Source organism: Netta rufina (genome assembly GCF_964035555.1).
Source record: "Netta rufina genome assembly, chromosome: 2".
In the NCBI taxonomy this organism is placed as follows: domain Eukaryota; kingdom Metazoa; phylum Chordata; class Aves; order Anseriformes; family Anatidae; genus Netta; species Netta rufina.
The window spans coordinates 57,640,092-57,660,857 of record NC_140124.1 but is presented as its reverse complement, the minus strand read 5'-3'; the positions used below and the strand labels follow the sequence as shown (position 1 = coordinate 57,660,857).

At 43.3% G+C, this 20,766-nt stretch overlaps 1 protein-coding gene across 1 annotated transcript in view; it reads left to right on the top strand.

The window, feature by feature from the left end:
• VOPP1 (VOPP1 WW domain binding protein) overlaps positions 1-20,766 on the top strand; it is a 59,439-nt gene that overhangs the window by 37,325 nt on the left and 1,348 nt on the right. The window contains exons 2-4 of the mRNA XM_084283122.1: positions 127-185; positions 15,598-15,675; positions 17,812-17,948. Of these exons, the coding sequence (XP_084139248.1) occupies positions 127-185; positions 15,598-15,675; positions 17,812-17,948 (274 nt within the window). The remainder of the gene's footprint in view (positions 1-126; positions 186-15,597; positions 15,676-17,811; positions 17,949-20,766) is intronic.

Sequence of the window (20,766 nt, the reverse complement as noted above, 5' to 3'; positions counted from 1 at the left end):
GTCTTTGAGAAAAGACACCTTTTCTAATTGCTCAAAGTTAGGGTATTTATAAGCACTCAGCGGTTGCGTTTAGAATTGCACATTGTCCGATGGAAATATTAATAATATTTCTTTCTTTCTTTGCAGTGTACAGAGGCCAAAAAGCATTGCTGGTATTTTGAAGGATTATATCCTACATATTATATGTAAGTAGTCATTACTTTGCTGTTTGTGTTCTCTAGTGAGCAAGAGATAAGTGGATTCTTTCAGCTCTTAAAATGTTATTTTTTCATTAATGATGTTTCTTCCATAATTTCTTTGAGACCTTTTTTGTGTCTAACTTAAAAAGCAATGATGTAAGAAAGTTTCTTTCCCCAGCTTCCCTATGTATTGTCATGTATTTTCCCTTCCCCCTGTTAAAATAAAAGTAGAGACTTGTTTCCCCAGCCGACCTTCCCAGTTGAAAACAAAGTGTTGGATCTGAAACAGGTCTTATTTCAGGATGCTGAAAGGAAATGTAAGTAGAGCTGTGCGAGGACAGTTCTCCCTTTGTTTTGAACAAGGGCAGGTAAGCAGGCAGAATACCAAGAATGCTTTGAAAATAACTTTGTCCCTGTGGTAATACTGTTGTTTAATTTAGGGACTTGAGAAGATTTGTTATCCGTGGCATAACTGTCCTTTTGATGAGTGGCATCTACATTCACATCAGGCTTGGATGTGAACCAAATGTCAATGAACTGTAGGTGCATGATTGAAGATCTTTCTGAATCGCAGTTTTCTGTTTTAAATTGCCCACAGCGACAATAAAAAGGTGGAGGAAATGTGTGGGTGGGAGGTATTGTTCCTGTGGATTTGGGGGTAGGAAGGAGATAAATGCACTAGGCTTTGCCTCTGGGCTATATAACTTTACAAATGCAAACACCTTTTAAACCTAAGTTGAAAAAAAAAAGGGGGGGGGGGGAGGTGGTGGTGGAGGATTAGGTAGCAGCAACAGGTCATTGCTCCCTGAGCAAACTTTTCCTTGCTTCAGGGTAGGAAATTACTGTAATCCTGATGCTCTGCAGGAACCTTCCTCGCTTTTCTTCTCCACTTTGTCTGCCAGAAGCAGGAGAGAAATGCTAGAGACAAAAAGCAGCCAGGAAGTCAGGCAAGAAAGAAAGCTCACTGAAAGTATGAAACTCCGTGTAGTTTAATCATCTGTGATCTCGAATATTAACTGGTTAGGAAGTGTTTGGGCCGAGAATTTATTGTCTTCTTTTTTCAGGTGACTGAAATGTTGAGAATTACTCATAAATGGTTGGCCAGAACAGATGGGTGAATTTCAATGAGTTAATTTTCTTTGCTGTACTAATAACAGCAGGAGGTTGGTTCCACCTACATTTTATTTTGTTGCAACGTGGGAAAGAAGCTGGGGTGTTATGAAACCCCCCCCCCCCCCCCGTACCTTGACATTCAGGAGTGTGTTATTCATCATCACCTTGGCGTTCTGCTTACGTTTCTGCCCGCGTGTTTTTGCAGGCAGTGTTTGTCTTCCTTGTTAATGCAAAGGGGTAGCTGCTTGGGTGCTGGGTGTCAGCTCGGACTCTTCACGCCACAGGTGCACACAGACCGAGCCCTGAGAAGAAGGGAGTACAAAGGGGATAATCGCTATCTGCAATAGATCTAATGCACACAAGGTTGCTTTTTAATTGGTTTTCATTTGGTAACTCGTTTACTGTTTTCTTTGTGTGCTGAAATGGATTCTCTTGCAGAAAAGCGGCATGTTTATTTTCCAGTTCATCAAAGAGGTTAATTGGAATCGCACACGGCTTTGCACATTGGAAGGAAGAAAGTTGTGAATAAAACTGAGAACTGGGAGAGGGGCTGTGGCGTTGGAGGGGGGTGGTTGTTACAAAGAATTGCTTCCTTTAGAGATTTTTATTTGGTTTGATTTATAATGTGGAGGGAAATCTGTTGGCTGTGTCAGGTCAATCAGAACATGGCTCCTCATAATTGTGTTTGTTGTGGTAGTTGCTACAGAACCCTATTATCTGAGACATTGCATAAATGCGTGGTAATTGCCAGTCTGCTGGACAATGCAAATAAATGGAAGAAGGAAGAGGAAAGGGGTGGGATGTGTACGCTCAGAGATTATTGTGATGGTGATGAGCGTCATATTGATGCCTTTGTTACTATTGTGATTATGGGTTTAAGTGGGGAAGAAGAAACACTAAAGAAAAGCAATTTGGAGATGATAAAGCTCAGAGGGTAGATGAGGTTGACAAGTGAAGAAGTATGAAAGGGAGGGGAGAGTCTATGTGAGTGTAGAGGAGCTCTGAAGTTTTAAAAGGGGGAAGAGGCATGCTCCAAAACTGTAAGAAAGTCCTTAATCTCTGCAATGCCTGGAGTTTCCTGCTTTGTTATGTTTGCAATTTCACATCCTACTGGATAGGATCGCTCACTGCTTCCTAGCTGTGCTGCTTTTCAACACCTGCATGGCAAAGGAGATGCACAACAGCAGTCTTGGTATTTTAGGGCGAATTCCCATTGCTTTGGCATTTCTTTGACCGTTCATGGAGTTAATTCAATTTGTTAGTCCCCCAGAAAGTACTTCATTTTAGCAGATTAAAGTCAATGTTGAATCAGCTTGGTACAGTTTCTGGCGAATGCTGGTGAAATGGGAGGGAAGGCGGGAGCATTATGCATTTTGTGGGGGAGGACGCATGAAAAGGATCTCCACCATTAGCATATGGTGGTTAGATGTTAAATCATCTGAAGCTGGTGCATCTAATGTGTAACTGCATCTTGAGTGTTTCCTCTGTGCAAACCTAGATCTGGAATGTGCTGTAGGGAAGTGGGTTTTATTTTATCTTACGGGCTGCTGCTCCAGAAAATGATAAGAAGCAGATATATTTAGTCACCCAGGTTCATAATAGATTCTATTCCATTTTATCTCTGGTTTTGTAACAGAAGTTTTTTCCACCCAGTTAACATATGTAGTCTGTCCTTTGGTCTCGAGACTATCTTGGGAGACTTATGACACCCAGCAGTGCAGTCCTTAATGATTTCCCTGTGGTTTCAGGCCCGTGCTGACAGTATGTCATGTCTCTCTTGGAGACACTTTGTATTCAGACGAATAGATTAGCTTGTCAGCTCGGAAATAGGAAGTCCTGTGTGGGTTCAGAGATCTCCTGTGGTAGACTTGGGGCAAGGCCTCCCCGGACTGGCATGTCAGCGTGCCATATCTCTTCTGGGGAGGCATTTCTTCCTAGAAGGCTCCTCTTTTCTTAAACTTGCGCAAAGTAACAGAAATCCGAGGTGGCCTCTCATATGAAATGGTTGTGAACTTCTGATAAAAGTTAAGTGGCGGAATAGCTGAGATAATCTTCCCTGTAAAGCCTCCACTTCAGCTATCCAAAGCCAGAGATAAGGTTGTTTCTGCTAAGCAAAAGGAGCGTGATAAGAAATCAGAACGCTAAAATAAGTGTCCTGGACAGACAGCTAGATTGGGGACAAAATTTGCAGACAACTGTCTTTTCTGTAACTGGAGTGTTTGGTTTCTATTGTGTGTGTGTGTGTGTGTTTTTAATTCAGCATGTCTTCTACTGTAATTATTTTGAAAAGAAAACGCTGTTGCAAGTGTTGCTCAAAACCTTGAAATGTGTTGATTATATTTTCTATACTAAAAGCTGAGGCAGAGGTGGAAGTCTCTATTATAGAAGTGATCATACATCTATCTCTCTGTCTAAGTAGCTAATGGTATTGATACTCCTTTAATATTTTTCCAGTGGCCATAATTGTTGGAGCCTTCATAAATGAGTGATAAGCTATAGTTTAATGTGTTTGTTTTTTGTTTTTCCAGATAGATTTTTATTTCTTCAGGCAATTATGGGGAATTATGAGGATAATTTTCCCAAGTTTTCTAATGCTGCTGTGTGAATCTGTTAACTTAAGGTATAGCTTATTTCAGGCTGGAAGCCTTCATGAAAGTGTGCCAGGATTTTTAGAGACACACTGCAGCTTGGCTGTTGATACAGAGAATTTCCAAGAGAACTCTTAATTTACTTCTTTAACCTAACCAACTAGTTGCCCGAGTCATGAGATGCTGTCAGTTGGTTACTTCTCTCTTGCTTCAGCAAAATGTTTATTTCTGTGGTCAGGGAAAATAAGTAAACACAAATTAAACTGGGCAAGGAATTAGTCATTGAATTCTAATTTTTGTCCTTTGGAAAAGAAGACAGTCAAATTATCCATGACTGTGCTGAACGAATGAGATCCTACGCCTTGTTTGGATGCACAAGAAGCAGTTCAGAACAGGCTTGTCTCTGATTCTCGACAAGGATCATCGTCCTACCCGCACTTAAACTAGCTCAGCCTTGTTCTAGATGTAGTTGAAGTGCTGGCAGTTGGCAGAGGAGACCGTCGAGATACTTCTCCGACTTGACACAGCGAATAATGACACAGAACGCAGCACAGCGAGTGCATGAGATTGCCAAATCTTCTCCTCTGGATACAAAGGCCAGCAGCGTTGAAGATACATTCACTGATGAGGAGTAGTTTGATTAGAATAATTACGAATATGTATCTTACTGCAGGGTGAAGTGTGCTCCAGGTATGACTGACCAATCCCTCAGGGCTTTTCTGTTTATTTTTCCTCCTGTTGTTAGCTACCATCACATCTAATGAAGTGATAAAATCCAGATGCTGGAACCTGCATGTTTCTAATCCTTTCCTTTCCAGACGCTGTGGCATATTTATAAAGCAGCACAAATGTTTTTGAGTGTGAGTGGTAAGCACATGTTCAGGGGAATGGAAATACAGCGGGTTAGTGAAGTAGGCCCCCACAGTCAGGGGGATTGGCTGACTTAAAGGGAGAACAGGATTGTGATGTTATCCAGCACTGAGTTAGCATTATTTCAGATCATCCCGGTGAATTATTGTGTGCTGAAGTTTTTAACGATGTGATATTGTAAGAGAAGTAGTGAGGAAAGGAGAATAACTCTGCCCAAGAGATTTGGAGAGTAATTCAGATGGGAAGGGCTCTCAGGGGATCTCCAGTCCAGCCTCAGAAACAGTGTCAGCCATGAGGCCAGACTAGGTTGCCCTGGGCTTCATCCAGTTGGGGCTTGGGAAAACCTCCAAGGAAAGCGAGAGCACAGCCTCTCTGGGCAGTACACTCTGTTGCCTGCCTGTCCTCATGGTGAATAAGTGTGTTTTTTTTGTGTGTGTTTCCCACATATTAAGTCAGACCCTCCTTTGTGTACATTCATCCTCTGCTGTTGTCCCACCCTTCACCGCCAGGACAAGCCTGAGGCCATCTTCTCTTATTGCTGCTGTGGCACACTGCTGGCTTGTGTTTAGCTTGCTAGGTGCCGTGATCCCCTTGGGCCTTTCCAGTAGATCTGCCCCACAACCTGCAGGATGTTCATCCTTCCCACGGGCAAGGCTTTTGTGTTTGTCTTTGCTCATTTTCATGAGGTTCCTGTCAAGTCATTCCTCCAGTTAGTCCGAGTCTTGGAGTGGCAGCCCTGCCCTTGAGCTCACTGCCTGATCCTCCCCAAGTTTGGTGTCATCTTGTGGGCTTGGTGAGAGCACCAAATCGCCAATTACAGCGACACACTTGTCAACAGAACAAGTCCAGGCCTCTGTGCTACCATCAGGGGTTACTGCATCTTCTCCAGGGGGAGTGGGGCCCATAGGCCACTGTTCTCTGAAGTGTGGGAGGCCTTGCTAAGGTCAAAGTAAGAGACATCTGCTCTCTGGCTTGTCTACAGATACCATTGTTTTACCCTAGAAGGCCTTTAGGCTTGTCAGGTGTGATTTACCCTTGGTAAATTTACCTATGATGACTGCTTTCAGTCACTTTATTCTCCTTCCTATGCCCAAAAACATGTATCAGGAGGACTCAGTCCCTTTTTTTTTTTTTTAATTTATTTTTTTGCCAGCAGCTGAAATGAGTCTGGCTGCTTTATGGTCCTCCAGATCATACTTTTGACCTGTTTTTTTCCTTCCACTGCTAGTGTAGGAACAGGAGCTCTTCTTGCTGTTCTTGTTGTCCCTTGCAAGTATCAGTTTTAGGTGAGGCTTGGCTTTCCAAATATCATCCCAGCTTGTGCATGTGATGTTTCCTAAACTCCTTTGGAGCCTGCACCTGGTTCCACCTCTTGAATACTGACTTTTTGCGTTGGATGAGCTCTGCCATGTGCTTGCTGTGTAAGTATGTTTTGGCTGGTTGTTGGTGTGCTGTTACATGGAAGACCTCCAGAAAAGAACAAAAAAGAACAACAACAACAACAACAACAACAAAAAGTGAAGAACAGAAGGGGAGTGTCATCTTGTAACCTAATTCCTGTTATCCGATGCAGGACCTGAATTCATGTTAAAAGCCTGTGCAGACAGAAATACAGTATTTTTAGACTAATATGTTGCTGCCATGGCAGGTAGTTTACTGCATATAGCTTACAGCTGCACATGTACACAATTATGTTAACTATCTATTTAATATTTCATTTGGAATTATTTAAGAATTTATAAATCTAAAAAATGAATGCATTGAACATAAATAATCTTTGCAAGCGTATGTTCTGCAGTGTATAGGATCAGTCCATTCTTTTTCATATTTTAGAGAAGAAAGCTGATTGTATTTTTTTCCCTGTGGCTTTTGAAATAAATTTCTTGTGTATTTCCACGTAATTCTCTTCTTCTGCTGATTAAATTTTGTTGTATTTATCACACAGTTGTATTCATCTGGGTTTTGAATGTAAGCCCTTAGTCACTTGGTGGCCAGTCTGTAACAATAGTTCTGTATTTACCAAGAGCCTGGAAAATGTTCCAGGTGGAAACAATAGACAAGTTCTCTCTCACCCTTACTCTGAGAGCTCAGGAAGCAATTCCTCTGTCAAAGTGTGTACAGGAGGACGGGGAAAAACCCACCATCCAGACAGGGGCTGTGTTGCTTTATGGGCGTTACGTTCTGTGCTCCGCATCCTGTTGTGTTTACTGCTTTTAATTAAGTTGGCTTTCCTGATGATACGCTTAGCTTTCCAATTGCAATTACAGCTGCACGAAATGTCAGCAGGTGTGTGCTTAGGGCAGTAATCTAGCTGTTGATTTATTCTTCCATTTGATTGGGAAGCAGCATGGGAGGGAGAGGGGACGCAGCGTAGCAGTTTTTTGCACGATTCCAGGCATCTCGAATGGCTGGCACAGTACAGAAACAGAGACCTGGATTTGGGCCAGGGCTACCAATTTAGCAGCTACAGGAAGGGCCTGTTTGTATACGTAGTTCAACTCAGGAATGAAAGTGTGTGGATTGTCTGAAGCAAAGCAGCAGGAACTATCAGGCCATCTACATGTATATAAAGGCAACAGACCCCCACCACCGTTGCTCAGCCCTGTGTGGTCTTAAACAGTAATGATGCAAAACACCACTGCTAGCTTCAATTGTCCATGTCCTTACACTTCTCACTTCAAATAAGGCGCTGGATTCCCTTGATGTTGACAAATCTGTGGATGTTACAGTCCTGAGCACCGTAATCACCCACCTACTGGATAGAAGCCTTGGATTTTCTTTGATGGATCAGTTGTCCCGTGCACAACCTAGGGTGAGTCAGGCTACCAGATTTCCAAAAAGGTTAGCTTGTAAGAGTGGCTCCTGCTGAGGGGTGAGGAATTTAATATCGCTGCCTTCACAGGCAGTCAAGCAGGTGACTGACCAAATTTGAGATGTGAAGGTCTCGTCTTGTCTCACTCAGAGCTGGAGGTTTACCACGTGTAGGCAGCTTATTCTGAGAGGAAAAAAAAAAAAAGAGAGAGGAAGGAGGGAAAGGAGGCAGTCTGTCTCTTTGTGAATACTCCTCTGGGAGAGGTGAGGCCTGAAATCAGAGTGCCTTAGGTGGAGCAGGAAATGCAGTCCTACTCCCTTGTACTTCCACAGTTGTGACTTATCCTGAGTGAGCCTCTGTTTCCAGCTGGAGCTGTTTGGCTTGAAATGTTCCCCAGAGCACTAACTCTTCCATGTCCCAGGAGGAACCCTAATGCACGGTGGAGAGGCAATTTCTCCTGGCTCCCCTGCGCCAAGGAGCACTGGACCCTAAAGTCATCGCGACGTTTCTAACCCTTTCTGGACAGGGAGAGGTTGGATGAAAAGTTTGAAAGACTCGATAGCACCTAACTGCTGGCCATTAGCACCTACGTCCTTCCCCGTGCTTGATCCTGTGGTGGCTTGTCAAAGCAGAAGGGTTGGCTCTGCCCTTTGTTGGAGTTTAACACCGATACAAATTCCTGGACACCCGTCACCCTCTGCCAGGAGATTGCTTGTAATCTCCTGAAGCAGATAAGGGATTAGGTGCAATAAGGGCTGCTGGCCCACTGGGAGAAGTTGGAGATTTGAAGAACTAATGGTGTGCTTAATATGGGGCCTGATGGTTAACTATGAGCCCTTCTGGTTCCTGCTGGTATGAGAAATTTACATGTCCAGCTTCAGAAAATTAAAACCTGTCATGGTACAGTTTATCTGTGTCTTCCTTTGGCTAGAACCTTAAATTAGGCTGTTTCTCTGCTTTGTTCTGCTGCAGAAAGGCCTGCAGCCTTGTTAAAACTCAGGTGCTTGAGGTGCTGTCTGCTGCCACTGGTGGATAAAGCCCAGAGCCACAGTAGGAGCAGAGAAAATGGCTAGATGTGTGTGGGGGGGCCAGAAAGCCAGGAGACTTTCAACCTTTACAGACAACAAAAAGAAAATCCCTCTGCAGGGTGGCTTTCCTCTTGGGGTCTAAGAGGAGAGAGCTGAGGATATGCCAAGCCATTGGGTAGCAGAAGGTTGGTGGTGTGGCTGGTTTGGTAGGAGCAGCTGAGCAAATACTTCTCAGCTCATAGGAAGTAGGGAAGGTTTTACTGTATTCTGCTTGAGTTCTTGCACAGAGATAGTGTTTTATAAGCTCTTCACCTAAAGAAGTGAGAAATAACTCATTTTTCATCTGCTGCCTGCTCTTGTTTTTCATGTTTGTGTGAAAGACAGGGGTCAAGTATCTTGTCTCATTGTGGGAGATTTTAATTGTGCCAAAGCAGACAGAAATCTAATCTGAGCAAATATCAGTTCTGTCTCTGTTATTTCTACCCAGTAGAAGAAGATTACCTGAAAGCCCCTTTCCTTCTTTTTGCCTTAACATTTTAACTAGTTAAGAGCTGGGTGATTTCAGGTACCTGTTTACTCTATCTCGAGTGCCCCCCTGGTTACCAGCAGCAGTTTTTTACTTCAAGTGCAGATGTTCCCCTGAGGTCCCAGCTGCATTTCATCTATGAAGCAGTTACATTCCTTATAATTATATTAGCCAAAATCAGACCGACATATTAAAATATGCTGTTCTTACATGCACTCAGAGATCACCTTTGCTATGTGTAAGAAGAGAAACACAAGAGTGATTTACCCAAGCAAAGCCAATGGCTGACAGAAAGGTAACCAGATTGTTGCACTCAGCTACTGAACCAGTGATTTTCAATCTGTTTCAATTTCTTGGGCCCTAAATCTTATCAGGAAGGGTGCATGCCTTTGCATAGCAAATGTAGGTGTGGTTGCGGTAGGCTTGCTTCTGCGGTTTACTGTGATCCCTCTGAAAGTTTTGGTTCTCCTCAACATTAGGTGGTAAGATAAAGACCTTTTTAATAGATCACTCCTAGTCAAAGGTATCTTATTTGTAGCATGAGTGTAAGCACGCTCAACATGGATGGTTTTGGGTGCTGAGAGCCTGTGACTACAGGTAACTATGACGAGGTTGTCTCCTTCCTCAAAATTAGCCAAATTAAAATTATGCCAGGGAGACAACCAGCTCTAAGACTGAGGCTGGAAAGCAGATGTTGTCCATCACTTCGCTCTACCAGCCAAAGACTTTGCACTTGCTGCTGTTCCTCAAGCATTTTGGTGGATGGCAGTGGAGGGATATGGCATTCACATTGTGGCATCTTTCTGGAAAGAGATTAAACCACTTTGGGACTTGCTGCGAAAAGTTACTTGGGTGAGACTCCTGAATTGGAGTCTGTATTTTCAGGAGCGTACTCAACAATTTCCATGCTCAGTGGGGGCTGCTATAGCAAAAATGGATTCCTTGAGATAACCTCTCCACCATATGTGTAATGCTAAGCTCCTTCACTTGTCTGGTCTTTAGTCAATAACCTGGGTTTTCATTTCCATAGTTGTACAGGCAGCGGCTTTGTTTTGAAAACATTAAAAAACAAACAAACAAAAAACAACACACACTTCTTTTCCTGTCGTTGAACAAATAAATACGTATGCATACTTCAGCTGTCTGCCTTCATTTGTTTAACAGTAGCAGACCTGATTTGAAGGCCCAGCATAGGGTCTGCATGGAGGTGACCCAGTCTCAGTGGCTTATCCCTTCCAGTTCTTATGAACACTTGTGGATCTCCTTCTGGTGTTTTGCCTATGCCAGTATTAGGACCACAGCTGGGACTTTCTTAGCTTCATCTGATGCTACTAGACGTGTCCCACAAATCTTTCTCTTATGTTCTTAATTTCAGTCTCTTGCTACGCCCTCTGTTACTTATATTTAACTCTTGGTTCTAGCAAGGGGTCATAAATGATGCAGCAATCATTTAACTTATCACTGGCATGCAGCCTTTTTTGGAATCACAGTCAGGCTTGTCTACAGGATGCAAGTTAGAAATCATGCAGTTTACTGTATTTAAAGGACTTAATGGTTGTGGGTTTTTCGTGGTTTTCTTTCACCCTTCCTTCCTCTCTCCCTGTGTCTAGAGCAGGCTTTCTGCCACCACATGTGGATTAACAATTTATATTTTGTTATATGCTTCCAAAAGATATTGCTAGTCAAACGTCTTTAATGTTAAATCAGATTTTGGCACAATATGATGCAAATAGTTTAGAGAGGAAAACTAGGAATGTTACAGCTTGCATTTTAAAGGGATAGTGTTGATGGGGAATAAGTTAGACCACTACGACCATACAGTCTACTAAAGACTGTAATCCGTGTTTACCTCTTTAATTTATCCAGTTTTCATCAAGTGCTGTTCAGGGAATTGCTTTTAGATGCAGTTCTTTCCTTCAGCAGCTCTGCTAAGAAGGGACTTGTTTGGTTATGTAGATGCACGTATAAATGAAAAAATAGCTTCTGGATTGTTAAATCAAGCAGTGGTTATCTGCAGAACACGTGCAAGTACAGGATTTAGTTTTGGGGCTTGGGTCATACCCTATACCCTTCACGTGAAATTTCATGCTTTGCTTGTCCGTTAAGGAATGAAGTTTGGCGTCATGATTTAAGTGAAAACACATGTAAAAAGGTTGTTGCTGTGATCTTACAGAGTGTAACTTTGATCCCTGACACAGCAGTTCCTCAGTGTGCTAGTAATGCACGCAGTTAGACGTGGAGATGCATTCATTTCACTCCACTGAATTATGAATGAAAAGATGTACCTTCTAAATCATAAATCACGGTGCGGGCAGTTTCTAAAAAAGAGAACATATGCTTGGTGAAGTTGCAGATTAGCAAAGCAACTAGTGGATCATGTCTTATCCTACATAATGGATTAAATTTTGATCTACGATGCAGGCATCGCCCTGGGGAAATGCAGATCTTGGATCATTGTTTATGTGTGAAAGCGGGAAATTGGCTTTAAAGTAGTCTTCTGTAGGGGATGAACTCAGTCCAGTTTAGATTGATCGTATAGCTCATTCCTCAAGAATGCAATTCTGTCATAACCAATGTGTCCAGTTTAAGGAAGACAGAGACAAACGTGACAAATATTCTTTTAATTCCAAGCAACTCTTCTGCTTGTTTGTTTGTTTTCGAGTAAAATTGCCCCAAAGCAAAATTTTAATCCAGCATGAAAGGCAGACAGACGTTCCAGGGGGCTGTAACTGTTGGGACTGCTGTGCAGAAGGTATACCAGCACTAGGCACAACCAGTCCTTCACTGTTAAGCAGAGTCAACGCACAAGGGTAATTTAAAGGACATGCATATCAATTCAATAAATATATGTGTGTGTGCTTCATTGTGTTTTTTTCCGAGTGAAAGTCTTAATTCAGCTGGGATTTGCTGTCAGGCAGTAAGAGATAGTACATCAAAGATTGATTATGCTTAAGCTTGTTTGTTGCTCCATTAATAAGCTGATTTTATTGTCTTCTTTTGTCTGCAAATAATAATGGCTTTTATAAGTAAGTTAATTTTGTTGTAATTAGGATCAATGTTGGCAGAAGTTGTGTTGTTTTTTCGTAGCTCATTGAACGAAGAACAAAAGGCGAGCAGAGCTTTCGAACGGTGCCCGAGCAGTGGTAGCAGCAAATGGCCGCTTGTTCTGCCAGTCTGTTTGAGCAGCTGCTACCAACTGGTGGAAAATACAGACAGCCAGCACATTGTGATCGTGGTACCATCGATTGCGGACTCCTACATACCTGTGTTCATACTCACAGACTCAAAACATCAAGCACTTGCTTGCCGTTATAGGTAAAAAGCGAGTGTTACTTCTGTCAGATCTCAAAGAGATTTCCCTTGAGTCATGACACTGGTTTAGCTTCACAGATCAACCCAGGAAACACAATGCTTAGCCTTGGATGAGTTGCCTTGGAAAGCGTATTGGCTATTACAAAATGGGCTTACTCTAAACACAGCCATAGGGAGAGACTCCTCTATCTTTTGCATCTCATTTTCAACCATTTGAAAATGCAGTCATCTGTGTAGGAGACAAAATTCCTTTTTGATGGCCTGTTTGTTTGCCATTCAGTGGTCTCCAGAGCTTCATAAACATTCAGCAGTTGAGCCTTTCTGCCTTCCAGCTGGTACCTCCCTCTTCTTTTGCAGGAAGAAAATTGAAGACATTGACACTTTAAAAATGGTGCTGACTTATAGCCTAGATAATTTAGAGATTAAGAGTGAAAAGTCAATTCAGGTACTACACTCATGCTATTTTTAATATTCATTGTTGGAACGACCATAATTACAGATTTTTAAAATAGCCTTTTCCCATCCCTTCTTGCTCTAGAGAAAACAGATGCAAAATAAGCAAGGTAGGGGGAGGGGAGGAGTATGTGTCGTCTCCCAGACTCTGGATTTTAGTTGAAGTCTAATAAAAGCAAAGCTCTTGGGGCTTGGCTTGATCTGGAAAATTATTTTTGGGGCTTTCAAGTTAGACAGAAGAGCATCTGCTCCCTGTCCCTTGAGGTGCTGTGGTGAGGTGCGTGTGTGGAGGCTGAGGTGCAGAGTGCTCACATGCCCTAAACCCTTCGATTTTGGGGTCTCAGTTGTCTGAAGAAGGGCTACAAGAGGGCAGTCCCCTGGTGATTCTGGGAGCTCATTCCCTGTCTTTCACAGATCAGAAGAGCATGGCTCACTCTTTTGAAATGCGGAGTGTCAGGAATCGGTGAGAAGTGTTTTTAGATACCAGCACAGCTGCCCCACACAGTAGACCTCCAGCTCCATCCTTCTGGCAGGATTTACAGGCCGTTTCCCCTGCTTTTCTGGCCCAAAGCGCCTTGAAAGTCCTTGCTCTGCAGCATCAGCAAAAGGGCAAGTGCTCAGTGGTGTGGATTAACAGCTGTTGGTGTGGTTAAGAGCGTCAGGGTTACCGTCACCGCTGTTTTAGCAGGAGGCAGGGGCTGCCCCGCCATTTTGTAAGGCCCGATCCTGTCAGCGCACTGAGGGCTTGTCTTCACAGCTCCCGCTGGGACCATCTGTGTGGGGAGCATGGCAGAAGGCTTCATTTCTGCGCCCAGTTCAGGCTCTAAGTTAATGTTGCCTTGCAAAGTCTTGTTGGTAGTTTTCCGATATCTGGTAGTTTTCAGTATGAGCAGTTGTTAGGGTCCTGGCGAACTTCAAAGAAGAAATGTTGGCAATTGGGATGCTTTTTGGTTCAGGGACAGCAAAGTGGGTGTTTTCTTCTCTGGTATTAGCAGGTTACTGTGCTCAAATGCCAAACTGGGTGTCTGAACATAAGAGTGGACCTCGCTGTGCTGACCAAAGTATCAGATCCTTAGGCTTACTGGAAGAAATCCTGCCTGCCTGGCATCAGAAGATTATGTATCCGTAGATCCTCCTCCTCTGCCCCAATTACAGGCTGAAGCCTGTGAGACTTGATGAATTTTCTGAGTGGAGGTGTGTTAATTGAGCATGTAACTGTGTAAATGTCTGTACGATTACCCAACTGTTTTTTTAGCTTTGCATACGAGTATGGGAGCACAGTTATCTAGTTGGGCAAATTTTCCCAAACCTGGATGCTTAATGAAATGTGTTCATTGAACATACAGACGTAACCACCCTTAAAAAGATCGATCCAGTTGTGATACCCATCTCTTTTCCTTTGGTGTGTGGATAATCTGAATATTTTCATCCAAGTCTGTCGCATCCCATGGTTTCTGTGTTATCTCTGTCCCTTATCCTGCTAAACATGCAGCACGTTTCCTTGGTTTGGAAATGGCAATTACCATAGAAATTTTTCAGAGGTGGCTGCTGTTAACCTGTGTGCTGGCTCTGGTGTGAGTGAAGCTGTGCCTTGTGCTTGCAGTGGCTGGTGCTATAGTATTTTTTAAAGCTGTTCCATTCCGTATGAAATATTAATTTGCAATGCCTTGTTGGAGGAAAGCCTACTGAAATAATGGGAGTTGTTGGCAGCTGCAGTCTGCTGCAACTTCTGGAAACCAAAAAAATGCCTTTAAAATGGCTAATAATGGTACACTTGAAGTTTTTTTTCTGCACTTGGTGTTTTCTGTGTTTGAATGCTGCCAATGTGCGAAGAATGAGTGATCTGGCACTTTTTGACTTTGTAATTCTCATCTGTTACAGTGAATAAAACCCCAAATGATTCATGTTTGATGTATGCAGCATTCATTTACTGTGAAACAAAACGCAGTAATACCACTTTTCTTTGTAGCATGCCCTGTTATATAGAATTAAATGCTAAAATCAGGCTTTTGGAGGCAGCTTTGAAAGAAATGTATAGGAAGGCAATTTCAATAACACGTACAAAGCCTCTGGGTTGTGGTAGCGCCGTGCCATGGATATATACACGTGAGTGACAACCTTATCCAGCCACATGTAGTTTGCTGTTAGCAGTTCAGCTGGACTTCTCTCCTGGTGGTAGCCCTGAGATCCTACACGGGGTGGTAGTCCCAGCGAGCATGTCTACGTGGCAGTTGAGGAGTAAGGACCGTGGTACAAGTGTAGTGCACAGTGATGGTTCAATCCGATTCTTTCTTATTCCTACAGCCTCCTGGACCAGGAGCAACTCCAGGAAAATGGACAGGGTGCAAGAGCAGATCAGGCAGGGGTTACTGGCTGAGATGTTAGCTCCTTCACAGCCCTAAATAAGCAGTGGTGCCTGTCCTTAGCAAGAGCCCCAGCTGTGCTTTGTGCCAGCAGGGCAGCAGTTGCAGGTTTTGCCTCCCAGGCTCGCAGTGATGTTGTAAATAAAGCTTCTGGCAGGGGGGCTAGCAGCATCTGAGTCAGGGACTCCTCTCTGCTCGTGTTTAAGCTCCGTAGAGTTAATTTAAAACAACTGAATTTGCTGGAAGTTTTATGTTGAGTTTATATTCCCTTCCCCTGTCTGATCTGGTGCTGTTTGTTTTGCTCTGAGTGACAGCCACTCCCCTAACATCCTTTTCTCTTTTTTCCTGTGCAGATGTCGCTCCTATGAGGATTGCTGTGGTTCAAGATGCTGTGTAAGAGCTCTCTCTATCCAGCGACTATGGTATTTTTGGTAGGTCACAGCTAAATTTTGATTTTAATGTTCCCAGTGTTCTCCTGTTGTGTTTGTAGGACATGAATCAGGGTATTGCCAGCCCCAGTATTTTAAAATAGTTACAAGTACGTGGTAATGTGTATGTGTGTGCATAAATGCAAGGACTTTATTTTTTTGCTTATGGAGTCCTCTTGATGCCCCCAGTAATAATAAAGAAGTGTTTATCTGATAAGCAGTGAGAAAATACTGGAAAAGGAGGCTACTTGTTTCAGGTTGGCCTTTCCTGTTTCTGCATCCTGTTGGGCTGTCCAGGCAGGGGTCTCGTATTTGTCCTTACACCCATCCCAGCTCCTTCCAAATGGCAGCATTTGTCCAGTTTTGTTGGGCACTGAGTTTTAAAAGGGAATTTCATAAGGAGAGTTGTGTGCTTATGCAGGGTTTAAGAAAGTCTTGCCTGATGAATTGAGGCTTCAATTAAAAGGAAAGAGTAGTACATTTATGGCTGTGAGGATTTTACTGGAGATGACAGCAAGGGAGAAGAAGGCAGAAAGATTTGAGCTTGTGAAATCAGCAGCTCAGTAATCTGGATAAAGCTTAAACTAATCACTTTTATATGCATAATGAAAAAATAAGGTAAATTCTTTGTAGAGAGGAATTTAAGAAAACACCTGAATAAAACCTTCTCATTACAGTAGAGGGAAAGCACAAGCTCTCAGAGAAAACCTGGCTTTAGGAATTTTTATATAGAATTTGAAGACTGCTTAAAAAAAAGCCTTCAAAATTGAAATGAATAACCACTGAAAAACAGAAGCCTGATATAATACAGAGATTTCCCAAAGCAGACTGTGGGATTTCGGTGTGCAATCCTTAGTGATATAACTGAGGAGTTCTGCATCTGAATCCCTAGAGTGACGTCGTAAATCTCTGCTTTTTCTGTTCAGAGCAAATCCTTTGCAGGAATGCAGCCAAAAAGGAACGCATTAATTTTGGCTCAGGGAAACAGGACCTCATTCTGCTCTTGTGTCCACTGTAGAAACAAGAACAGAATTTGACCCTTTGCATAAAATATCTCCCACTGTCACGCAGTGTCACAGTTCCTCTCAGGCCTCTGGGAGTGCTCCAGAGGAGATAAGTGTGGCGTGTAGGCTTGCCTGCGGCCAACTTAGGCAGAAAAAATAAATACAAAAATGCTCTTCTTGCCTCCAACCTTTCCAAAAGAGTGCAGTTTTATTGTTTTCCAGAAAAGGGCCCTGAGAATAAAGGAAATGAGGTGGCAATGAAAGTCGAAGACCCATTTAGGTTTACTGGAACTTGCCTCAGTCACTACCGCATCAGATAACTAATCAGAAAAAGATAGGGAAAGTCACTGAATTAAAGTACTCTTAAGAACAAAATCTCCTGATGTGCCCTTGCTGCATACGCCTGTTTTCACAGCATCAGGGCAGGAGAATGATGAGGAAGCCGTGGTCAGGTTGGAAAAGGAGCTGAGGAGAACTGAAGCAAAACAATGTCCTTTTCTTTAGCAATGTCTATGCTGTCTGGGAAGCACAAAACAAAACCTGTGGTTTTCACTGCTCGATGCTTTGGTCTTCTTTCTTGAACTGAAATGTCAGTTACCCTGTTTCCCATGGGAGACAAAATTACAGTGTTACTCATTTAGGAACATCTAAGAATCTTCTTTTAGGAGCAGCTGCAGGGTAACATTCCTGCTCCTACAGCAGACCTCCCCACCCCAAACCTACTGGCCAGCCTGGGTGCTGTGAGAGTTAAGAGGTGGGTCCAAGATGCGCAGTTTGTGTCTGTACAGACGTGGAATTTCACTTTAACTATCCAGTAACAAAGGCCAGATATAAACCTGAACATCCCAAAAGGTCAAGGGCGTTTCAGGTTCAGATTTGTGTTTTTTATGCCAGCAAAGGTTAAACAGTAATATAAAATGCAAGAAATGTCCACAGTATGTCCAAAAGTACCCCAAGATGTGGTGATCTCAAATGCCATAGGTCTGCTCCCTACAGCCAAGCTGTGCAACCTAAATGATTGTGTGATTTAAGAAACCCAGAGGTTGATGGCTGACAGGCGGCACTCTGCTTTGTTCGGTGAACAAACTCTGTTGGAATGCAGGTAGGTTTTGACCTCCTTCCTCTCTTTGCCTAGGTTCCTTTTGATGATGGGAGTTTTGTTCTGCTGTGGAGCTGGTTTCTTTATCCGAAGGCGGATGTACCCTCCTCCACTAGTAGAAGAACCTACTTTTAATGTGTCTTACACCAGACAACCAGTCAACACTGCATCAGGTCAGAGACTGCTCGCTTAACAAATTCCATTAATATCTCACATTTGCCAAGGCATTAGAAATAGCATGGGTTGGTTTTTGTTCATTTGTTTGTTTGTTTTCCTCTGGGAGTGGGTGGGTGGGTTTGCTTTTTGAAAACTGGGGGATTTGGGCAAGGAATTGCCCAGCACTAAACCACTCGGCCACCTCCTCTGATGAATGAAGTTCTGCCTTCCAAAAGGCATCGTGCAGCAGCGGTGTGCAACAGTATTTTGAAGCCCAGGATAACGGGACTTTCAGTTCCCTCCCATTACGGTTCCTAGCATCTTTACAGCAGCATACCCATGAATGGGATGGCAAGTGCTCACTTTGCAGTGTAGACAAGATGACAGGTAGCCAAAATCAGCAGTGACATTTTCTTCATACGAGGAATATGAAAAAAGAGTTTTAAATATAGTTAGTAACATTTGGCAGGGGTGAAGGAAAGCCCAATGTTATTCTTCTGTGGTCTGGCAGTATTGCAAGTCTCTTTTTGATTTGCCTTCCATGTTCTGTGCGAGGTTTTTTGTGGCAACGTTCTGCCTTTGTCAGTGCGATTGCTCGCTGGTCAGTTGTGGCTGTGAGCAGCAGGAGGACCTGTACAGGGCTGGCTTCTCTGGCAGGACTCTTTCTAAGCTTCTTAGGTCTTACCCTCTGGCTGTTAGGGAGCCCCGCTTGGCAGAATCCTGCAGAGTTAAGACCCAGCTGTAAGCAGAAGACGTCTGTACCTGGTGGGAGCATTTAAATCCAGCTGCCTCCAGCTGGAAGATGCGCAGTGCTGAGGTTACGCCTGAATGCACCTTCAGGTGCTTGCCTTTTCCCAGTCTCAGCAAGGCCAAGCCAAGACATCTTTAACCACTCTCCTGATGGCAAAAGACAGTGCTCACACTTGCCTGTGAAAGCACACATATGCAGGCTTGCTCGGTACAATGGCACTTTTCCTCCTGGGCTGTCATTTTGTCACAAGATATATTAGAGCGAGCTGAAGCCAGAGGATAACAACCTTTTCTGACAAGTTTTTGGGAACTGGCAATTTGTTTTTGTTTCACACTGCCTTGGAAGTGGAAATACAAGTGAGTATTTTGCACTGAAGAGGGAGATCTCTCTGGAAATTTGCTGCCTCTAACTTCTTTGTTAAAAATCATTTTCTGATCCGTTCCATCTCTGTGCCACACCAGACAACCTCCTTAGAAAAGTGTCACAGAAACCATTTTAGCGAGCTGTGACTATGACCACTGTACAGAGGTGGAGCATTCAGGCTCTCCCCTCCATCATGTGTGCTGTTGGACACGCGCATGCCTTGTACAGATTTTTGCAATGCTCTTCCTTGCATTCCTAAGTGTGTGCGCACAGACATGCACCTCTCCCTCTCTGTCACAGGTCTAAATGGGTAAAGAGATGTTACAGACACAAACTATCACTCTAATCATTTTTATTTTTTTTTTTAAATCCCAAGTTTTTGTTTTGTTTTGTTTTTGGAAAGCATCCATTCAGCATCTGTTTTTCTGCTTTCCACGCGTTTCCCCAGAGAGTATTTATTTTTCAGCAGTGGAGGTTTGGAGGCGGGGAACGAAACTAACTAAGGGATATTTTTAAGCCTGAAAAATAACTCCAAGATTATGTAAACAAGGAGCATCTTTGGCTGGATTGGTGAATGCCAGATTTAATTTTAGAACATGTTTTTGGTTTTTTATGACACCTCATGGAATACAAATTGTGGGCAAACATAAAATAAGCACCAGACCTTTGGTAGCTTGCTTGTGCCACCTACTTCCAGATTGCTGTTGCCGTTTCTTAAAGCTTTGGGATCTGAGCTAAGCCCACCAAAACTTTTTTTTGTACTTGTTTTGCTGAACTTGGAGGCAGCCTCTCAGCAATCCCAAGTGCTTTCCCTGCTCCTCGCTTTCTGTCCTGCCTTTCCTGAATTCCTGCACCACCTTGCTGTCTCTGCTGTGATCCGGTACTGCGTGTGCCCTAGTTCATGGCTTCCTCTTTGGGTTTGTGTGCTCTGAGGGACAGCTGGTGGTGCAGAAATGCAGTGAAAACGCTGGGTTTGAAAACACCAGTTTTTCTTAAAAAACAACCAAACAAAAACAAACAGAACAAACAAACCAGAGTGCAGCAAGCTAGCTACCTTACCTCTTTTTTCTTTTTTCTCCCTGTGCACCTGGAAACTGCAGAGCTGAGCAGGATTTCAGTTTTAAACAAAAAAGCTTAAGAAAAAGTGCTCTGTGCTAAGAGGATGCACAGACTCTGGAGAAGGAGGACGTGGGTCCTTTTCCCAGCCTGGCTCTCCTGCAGCTGCGTGCCAACGCCGGGTGGAAGCAGGACAGGGGTTTCTCATCTCCACAGCAAAGGAAGAGAGGCTGTGGAGCAGCCTTTTTTGCTCACATAGGCAAAAGGAAAAAAATCCTTCTTGTTAAGAAGGAAATAACTGTATTCACGATCTGCTTTCTGTCCTCTTTGCTGATAAGCATCCAAAAAAACACTCCTGAGCCAGACTCCAGGCTCTGGGATTAGCTGCATCTGTGGGCATTATGGCTGGGACAATCTGATCTTAACATTGTACGGGTGCATTTTCGGATGCGCTACGTAAGTCCCTCCTGAATGCTTAAAGTACTGAAGGATGCCTAAAGCTTCGAGATGCTGTGCTCCTTCTGTGGCAATACCGAGTCCTAGAGTCAGCAAGTCATGAAGATGAAGGATTGAGTTGAAAATCCCTTAGAGGCTGTTTCATTATAGGAAAGAGACAGACTACTACCGAAAGAAGAAAGTGCATTGCTCAGTCATAATATATAGAT